At 32.8% G+C, this 9,323-nt stretch overlaps 1 protein-coding gene across 1 annotated transcript; it reads left to right on the plus strand.

Moving 5' to 3' along the window:
* The first annotated feature begins 2,176 nt into the window (after positions 1-2,176).
* LOC125837569 (CASP-like protein 1C1) lies at positions 2,177-5,944 on the plus strand. The gene is made up of 4 exons (XM_049516664.1): positions 2,177-2,367; positions 3,129-3,231; positions 3,558-3,698; positions 5,876-5,944. Exons 1-4 carry the CDS (start codon positions 2,177-2,179, stop codon positions 5,942-5,944), a joined length of 504 nt encoding a protein of 167 aa, XP_049372621.1.
* Positions 5,945-9,323: the final 3,379 nt, after the last annotated feature.

The following is a 9,323-nucleotide window of genomic DNA, read 5'->3' on the forward strand; positions in this document are numbered from 1 at the left end:
AAGACTTTTTATTTACAGCTATCTGTCATACTAGCTTACCTACAAAAACCACATTCCATTTGCCACAACCTTTAATATTTAGACCTCCCTGCCTCTTTGGGAAACAAACTTTTTCACAGGATACCAATAATGTTTTCTTCTTTTCACCACTACCCCCACAAATAGTCTCTACGTTTCTTGTCCACCTCCTTTACTATACTCTGAGAAACCCAAAAACTATGTATTGAAAATAGCACAGCCAACACCACTTGAAGCTTCTCTGCATAGGACAGTTGCTTTGCATAGGTGTTTTTAATCCTGCTTGTTAGCTTGTTTACAAGTTGATGACACTCCATTTTACTCCACCTCTGGAAAGTGAGTGAGAGTCCCAAGTATCTTATGAGAAAAGATTCTGTTGTGAATCGAGTGATACTCAACAACTGCTTCTCTACTTCTTCAGTCACTCCTGTTACGAATAAGTTTGACTTCTCCATGTTTGCCACAAGCCCAATTGTGGCACTGAAATGAGTCAAAGCTTCCATAACTCTTTTAACAAATAGTCTCTCATTTACAGAAGATCATGAGATCATTTGCAAATATAAGATATGTATTGATCGTGCAAATAATATGTTTATATAATCAAGTCATTCATTAAAGATGATCATTAATTGATAATTTGATAAATATGATAACCAACATATTCTCACATGTTAATTAAATTCTAATAATAATATCAGTAAAGATCTTTACATGATCACAACCGATAAATAGCTCTTAAATCTATAATTATAATATACATGAGACAAATTATGTACCCCGAATTATTTTATTAGTAGTTAATCATCCTGTGATTCTTGAAGCAGCCTAACCAATATTGAATCTGATTTATAAAATTGCTTCAGACCAGTCAAAATGTGTTTTTTAAAAACATTTATGAATTATGACATAAACTATTACAAATAGAAAAAGAGGCTCTTTTTTTTGCATGATCATCAGGTCAAAATAAATATTTATATGCTTTTAATTATTTAAATATTCACCACCTTAAAAAAATATACTACAACAATTATGAACACTGCAAATCTTTAATTTGGGCTATACAATAGTATAGTTCAACATGTCAATTATTATATTTATATCCGGAATGTCTACAACATACATATCGGGTAATATTCTCTTATTAAAATAGAAGAAACTCTCTAGTTACACACACATTTCTATCATATTTACTAATTTTCCTTATAGTTTGAAACAATTATATTTAATCTCACTATTTAATAATTTCATATCGATTTCAAGTCATTTAAATGCGAACCACACTAGATATACACTATATACATGTGTATAGTGTTATTCACATGTATATTGAACAACATATACACGAGAAAGTTATGAAAATGGCGAGTGAGATGGGAGCTAGGAGGCGTGAAAGATTTGTCTATGTATTCCACATACATGTGAATCATACTAAATACACACTATATGCATGTATATGGTGTTATTCACATATATATGAAACACCATATACACGAGTGAGATATGAGTATGACGAGTGAGATGGGAGGGAGACGTGAAAGATTTGTCTATGTACCCCAGATACATGCGAATTATAATAGATACACACTATATATATATGTATCTGGTGTGATTCTCATGTATCTAGGATACCAGATACATATGCGAGATATGAGAGTGACGAGCGAGATTTGACTCTAAATATTCACGAAGTATGCTAGAATTCTTAGGCTGCTTTTAACACATGATGTAAATGCTTTGGGCAAAGCCCAAATTAATTTTAGCGGGCTGAATAACAAAACAAGCCCAAATTAGAAATTCCTTCTCCCTTAAATTCTTGCTAAAGCCCCTCCTCACTCAATCACTAAATTGGCTTTTCTCGATCAAATTGTACGTCTCTCTCTCTCTCTCTCTATGTCCCTTTTTTTTTAGTGTTGTTTCTCACTCCATTATATTGCTTTGTTTGATCAAAACTCTGACTAAATATCGAATCCATGTTATTTTGCTTACCAACATGGATCGTGGTGGGATAGTTGGAATTCCTCCACCATTAATTAGTGATCTCAGATTCAAAAACTCTGATTATAATAAAAAAAATATTATGTAGCAAGCGTCACCCCCAGAAATGAACCTGATTTGCTTGTCTTTTTGTTTTGTTTTGTGTAGATACAAGTATTGAAGAATGGCGAAGACAAAAATTTCGATTGGAGTAAGATTCATAATCTTTGCTACAACGTTAGCAGCTGCACTTACCATGTTGTCTACCACACAAATGGTTCACATGAAAGATGGATACACTTTTTTACCATCTTATAAGAATTCCAACAATGGATACTCTTTCAAAGCAACATACAAGAATTGGAATAGCTTTCAGTAAGAATTTTTCATCTATCAAAAAATTATTTATGTTTATAATTATTACTTATATTTCTTTTTAAATTTTAGATTCGTCTCTGTTTAATTTGATATTTGAGTTTCATACGTGCATCATCTTTATATAAGGTAATTACAAGTAAATCTTTGTGATAAACGGAAGTAAAAATGGTAATTGACTACTATATATCGCAAGTTAAACTATATTGCCAGTAAAAAGAAAAAAAAAACTATATTGTCAGTTAAACTTCTTATGTTATATACCAATTAATGTTGATCATTGTTTTGTAGGTCACTGATAATTTTTTTTTTTTTTTGGATTTTCTGTTGTTTATACACATAAGAGAGATCTTCAATTTTAAAATACAAGATACCTAAGAAAAACCTTTTTTTTTTTTTTTAACATAATAATTATGTAACTAGCCAAAAGATCTTAATTTATTTCTTTTTATGGTATATATATTCAAGTAAAAATAATTTCTTTCGTTACATTTAATACAACTTTGAATGTCAAAGACACCATCAACGATCAAGAGAAGGTAAGAAATTATTACTTTCCTTATTTAGGTTATGCGACTTTTGAGGAAATATTGTAGAGCTAGCAAGTACAATTACCATGCACAATTTTTAAATTTTTTTTTTTATATATATATATGTATAATCCTAGTAAATATATTATTTTAAAAGATATTTAGTTGATGACAAAATGTGTGATTACATAATTATAATTAACAAAGTTTATAATAAATTTTGATTATCAGGTTCTTTATAGCCGTGAACTTTCTTGGAGCTGCTTACAACCTTCTAGTTATAATCCTTCCTGATGGGAGTCGTCTATGGAAGTTGGTCGTTGTTTTGGATATGGTATTCTACTTGTTTCTCTTATTTAATAATTAAAGTTGTTTTTTAACTGTTCGGGTCAACTTTTGTACACCTCGACTAATTTCATAGAATACAAGTCATCATAAAACAAATAGAAAAATCACCTAGTATTTTTATCTCTATTGAAATTGAACTTGAAACTTGATACGTCTCTCCTAATTAAGATTCAAGATTTCTTATTAAATAAATAGATAAATCCATAATTATATTTAAAATATCACCATGCATTCAATCCCTTTATATATATTTATTTTTCCATAATTAAAGCTTATATTATTTCCTTTTTTTTATTTTAAAAAAATGTGTAGGTTATTACAATGGTACTTGTTGCAAGTTGTGCTGCAGCACTAGAGACGTACTCTCTACTCAAGAATGGAAATATTCAAGCAAGTTGGCAACCCATTTGCCGTTTTGTTCCAATTTTCTGTGCAAAAGCATTAGGAGCAATTGTCACATGCATTTGTGGATTATTCACAAATACTTTACTTCTTTTTTATTCTTTTCATATTATCTTTAACCCTCTCCTAATCAAACCTGAAGATGACAATTAAACAAAACGTTTCTTTTTTATTTAATAAAAAAACTTTGATTTATGCATTCATTATAAGTAGGGAAAATTGTATGAAATAACAAACTATTAATTCAAATTAAATGTTATAGCCATAGTTTATTTTAATTGTAATTCGCAGCAAACATCCCTTTTTTTTGTCATTTGGTTCGGTATACAATTAGCTGTTTTATACATTTCGGTATAAAATGCGTTTGTGTTTGTATAAAGCGAGAGAAAAGTGTATATATAAATACAAATACATATAGTTTCGTCCTATACACTTATAATTATACAAATACAGATCTTATTATACAAATTATAATATATAAATGAATTTATACAAAACTGAATAATTGTATAAAATTTGATGTTTGTAGCGAATTATACAAATCAAAAGCTCCATAGCAAACATAAAATTTGTTATGAAGCGCAATTATACAAACTATAGCTATAACATACAAATATGATTTTTATGTTTGCTTTGAAAGTTATTAGTATTGGTGTGCTATATATATTGTGGACTAGAACTAAACTAGAAGTGAAGTTCCTTTTCTTTTGATACACTTAACTTCAATATTCTTTATCTTTTAATTCCTGTATTTTTGTCTTTTTACATAAATAGACGAATTCTTCTATTAATTTATGTTGTATTTTTCTGTTTTTCATTAAATGCATAATACTATCGCTATAGCAAAAATAATATTTAGCGGTAATAAATATACATATTAACAAAGAGAGTTAATATATTTATCGGTATTATTTAATTGTCATTGAATTAAATGTCACTATAGGCTTTAGGGACATTTATAAAGAGTGATAATTGTCGTTAAAAATAATATTTAGCGGCAATTAAGTTATTGCCGTTAATTAATTACTGCTAAAAATCATTTTTGTTGGAATGTATATATGAATTGAAGGATGATGTAGGCAATAATTAACTTTTTCGACGTTAGTTTTCAAAGATGATTGATCAGTCAGAAATGGGAGGAAAGGTTGGTTGGTTGCTTTGCTGCAGATTGACCTCAAATTACAATTTTTAAATGAGTTTGTTATTTTCTTATAAAATAAAGGTGATCATATTCCTCTTATTTGGTAAGTGTAAGTAGTATTTGAGAAATAATCATGTCACAATCTAGACTGTCGTGAATGGCACTCGTAGAGTAATTTTGAATTAGGCTCAAAATTTGAAGGGTATATCTGAATATTTTTCTCAAAGAATTTGAATATGATGAGTCCATCCATATTGAAACTGAGGGCAATTACAAAAGTATTTAGTAACGTCAAAAGAAGGAATGGATATATATATCATGACCCAACTTGAGGACCCTAATGAAACCTAAAGTTTGAAGAACACAAATCCGTAGCAAACATGCCCAAATAGAAAAACTAAGTTAGTTCAAATCAAGGTAGAATCTCATTACTGTGTCTATAAAACTAAAATCTAATACAAAGTGAAAGTTAATAACTAATACAAATGAGATTCCTCTTTACTAAAAGAAGCTAGTAATGCAACCATAAATGAAATATAAAGGATAAAATAAAAGCAGATCACACACCAACAACGAATAACTTACCTTTACAAAATAAATCGATGCCTCAAAAGAGATCGAAACTCAACATCACTAGTAAATGGATATGCATAATGCTTGTAACGGCCAAACTGCTCGCTAGTGATATTGTCCACTCTGGACCTAGGTGCGTCACTAATTGGTAAAACATGCTTACTTAATTATCCAACATCTTGACAAAACGAAAGAACAATTTTGAGAATTTTCCTTTTCTCTGTATAAAACTTGAAATGAATGACCTTCTGTACAGTATACATATTTATATAAGCAAAAAAAGAATCTAGCTATAACTAACTCCTACTGCTGCCCTCTTTCTATTTGTTTATGGCTAACAAACTAATGGATAATTACAAGAATAAAAGAAAAATTTTTTTGTACAAAATAAAAGAGAGAATATGAGGTGGGCTGAAATACAACTTGACCAATTATCTGAAGGAGGCCCAAGTTTATGAAGTTCAAAGTTCAAAATTATTTAACCGCCTTGTATTGTCTTCACTGTTCGGTCCAGGTGATTTTCATAATAGTTACCATTGTCAATACTGGTTCCAATACCCCTCCTCAAGTTGGAGGGGGATGAAAAAACACCAGACTTACCCAATAGAGTGTGATGAAAAGGGCCAGTCAAAGGTTCGGTGAAAAGATCAGCTAATTGAGAAGAGGAACGAACAAAAGAGAGAGAAATCAGACCAACTTGAAATTGTTGATGCACAAAATGATAGTCGAGTTCAATGTGTTTGGTGCGTTTATGAAAGACGAGATTTTTGCTATATGAATAGCAGCTTGGCTATCTGAAAGAAGAGGAACAAGAAGCTCGGTAGGAATGGTTAGATCAGAGAACAAACAAACCAACCAAGTTAATTCACCCACAATTGGTCTCATGGAACGATATTCAGCCTCAGCAGAACTGAGGGAAATGGAGGTATGTTTCTTCGATTTCCAAGAAATTGGAAAAAATCCCAGGGAAATGTAGAAACCACTCACTAATTTGCGTGAATTGGGACAAGATGTAGTCGGAGTCGCAAAAGGCCAATAATTTGAAGTCAAGAGTAGAAGACATGAATAGACCTAGACCAGGGTCGCGAAGGAGATATCGAAGAACTCGAAGACCAGTTTGCATGTGGGGAAGATGAGGATCTTGCATAAATTGGCTTAAATGTTGGACAGTGAAAGCCAAGTTTGGTCTGGTGTGGGTGAGATAATTTAGCTTACCCAATAAATGTCGAAAAAACATAGGATCTGGAATAGGATACCCTGTTTTTGCAAGAAGTTTGGTGGAGGGATCAAGAGGGGATGAAACAAGGGTAAGATGTGAGGAATGAAACTCCTCCAGTAAATCAATGGTGAATTTTCGTTGGCTAAGAATGAGACCATGAGATTCGCGCAGGACCTCCATACCAAGGAAATAATGCAAGCTGCCTAGATCCTTAATCCTAAATTCATTGTGCAAGAAAGCCTTAAGATTGTTGAGTTCATTCATGTCATTCCCCGTCATTAAAATGTCATCGACATAGATGGCGACAATAGAAACGGCGGAGTCTGTATTTTTGTAAAACAAGGAGTAGTCGTTGAGAGAGAGTGTATAGCCTTTGAAAGAGAGAGCAGTTGCCAGCTTAGCATACCATTGTCGAGATGCTTGCCGAAGACCATAAAGATATTTCTTTAAGAGACAAACATGATTTGAGGAGGCGGGGAGTGACACCTGCTGGAAACTTCATGTAAACTTCCTCCTCTAAATCACCATGTAAAAAAACATTGTTTACGTCCAATTGAAATAGACCCCATACTTTCTTAACTGCAATGGACTAAATGCACCTCACTGTGGTCATCTTGACAACTGGTGAGAATGTTTCAGTAAAGTCGATCCCTTCTCGTTGAATATCTCCTCGAATCACCAATCGTGCCTTCAATCTCTCCACACTGCCATTAGAATGGTATTTGACCTTGTAAACCCACTTATTAGGTAGAGCTTTCTTTCCGGGAGGAAGTTCAACTACTTTGCACGTTCTATTCAATTCAAGGGATGCTATTTCCTTGGCCATTATATCTTGCCAACCTGGGTGTAAAACTGCCTGAGTATAGCTAACAGGTTTGTGCAGATGAGAAAGAGTGTTTAACAAATTTTGGTTGGAAGATGATAGAGCAATGAAAGAAAAGAAGGAAGGAGTGACAGGAGAAAGAAAGCAAGATGCAGTGAGATCGGTGAGTTAGAGGGCATTACAAATGTAGTCCTTTAGTAAGAAGGAGCAATGTGAGGTCTGGAAGATTTTTGAATGAGTGTATCAAGCATAGAATTAGAAAGAGTAGTAGGAGAAATATGTGAGGGGGCTTTGAGGAGCTAAAATAGGAGAAGAGGGAGTGTCTAAGGACATTAGGGGAAGGAAGCAGAGGATCAGATAAAGGCATAGTAGGAGTAATAGGAGAAGGGACAATAGAGGACTGATCTATGTGATGTGGAAGAGAATGTTGAGGCAAAAAGGAATCTGAAACAGTAGGCTTGATAGAGGAAAAAAAGAAAATAGTTTCATGAAAGACGACATCCCTTGAAACGAAAGTTCTCATAGTTTTGAGATTAAGTAATTTATACCCCTTTTTGCCATGTGGGTACCCTAGGAAAACACAAGAGATACTTCTTGGATCAAATTTTGTCCTATGGGTTGACAAAGTAGATGCAAAACAAAGACACCCAAAGCTTTTCAAATTGGTGTAACTAGGCGCGGTATAGAACTGTAACTCATAGGGGTTTTTGTAGGAAAAAACCTTAGAAGGAAATTGACTGATCAAGTAAGTTGCCGTTAAGAGACAATCACCCCAAAATTTTATTGGCAAGTTAGATTGGAAGAGAAGGGCTCTGGAGGTTTCCAATAAGTGTTTGTGTTTGCTTTTGACGATGCCATTTTGTTGTGGGAAAGAAACGCAAGTGGTTTGGTGGATGATTCCCTGGGCAGAGAAATATTCAGAATGCACCTTTCTAGATCCTAATTCAAAGGCACTGTCTGTCCTAATGGTTTTTACTTATACTTGAAATTGTCTTTCAACCATATTTAGGAAAGATTTGAGAACAGTGAAATCATTTTATTTGTTGGTCAATAAATGTGTCCAAGTACCTCGACTGAAATCGTCAACTATTGTGAGGAAGTATTTGAAACCATCATACGTGGGATGCTTATAAGGACCCCAAGTATCCACATGGATTAATTCAAAAACAGATTTGGTGGAAATATAGCTAGAAGGAAAAGAAAGCTTATTTTTCCTAGCCATGGAACATATCTCTCAAGAAACAATAAAATCGGATTGAGAAGTCATAGGAATAGATGAAATTCTTTTCATATTGCTCAAAGGCATGTGGTAATCTATAGTGCCACAAATTTCCTTTTACATTGGAATTAAAAAGACTGAAATTAGAAACTAAAGCAGGAATAGAGTTTACATCATAACTCTTCTTTCCTGTCACCAGATTTTTTTCTAACTTAGTACTAGATTTGGAAAGAAAACCAGCAACACTTGGCTTGGCAATGTAAAGACCTCCTGCTACTTTACCAATCTCCAGAGGGGCAAAAAATAAGATGTAGAAGTGAATAGAATAGAGTGAGATAATTGTTGACATAGTTTATTCACAGATAGAAGATTGAATCTGGTATATAAAGAGCATGGTCAAGAACAAAATTAGGAAAAAGATAAACTGATCCGTAGTGAGTGACCCAAACTTTTTGAGAATTAGGAAGATTAATCATAATAGATCTGGGTAGAGGTTTCAAATTAGAAAGAAAGGATTTATTAAAAGACATATGTTCTGAAGAACCACTGTCTATAATCCAAGATTCATCATCTGTATGAACAAAACATGCATAAGAGTTAAAAAAAAGTTAGCTATACCAGCACACCGACGCCATATCCTCAGAAGTACTTCCCCCTTGCTTAAACAGATGAAGTAAAGACAATAGCTGTCATATGTTCTC

This window comes from Solanum verrucosum, unplaced genomic scaffold (assembly GCF_900185275.1).
Source record: "Solanum verrucosum unplaced genomic scaffold, falcon-dt-bn FXZP01000131.1, whole genome shotgun sequence".
Lineage (NCBI taxonomy): Eukaryota > Viridiplantae > Streptophyta > Magnoliopsida > Solanales > Solanaceae > Solanum > Solanum verrucosum.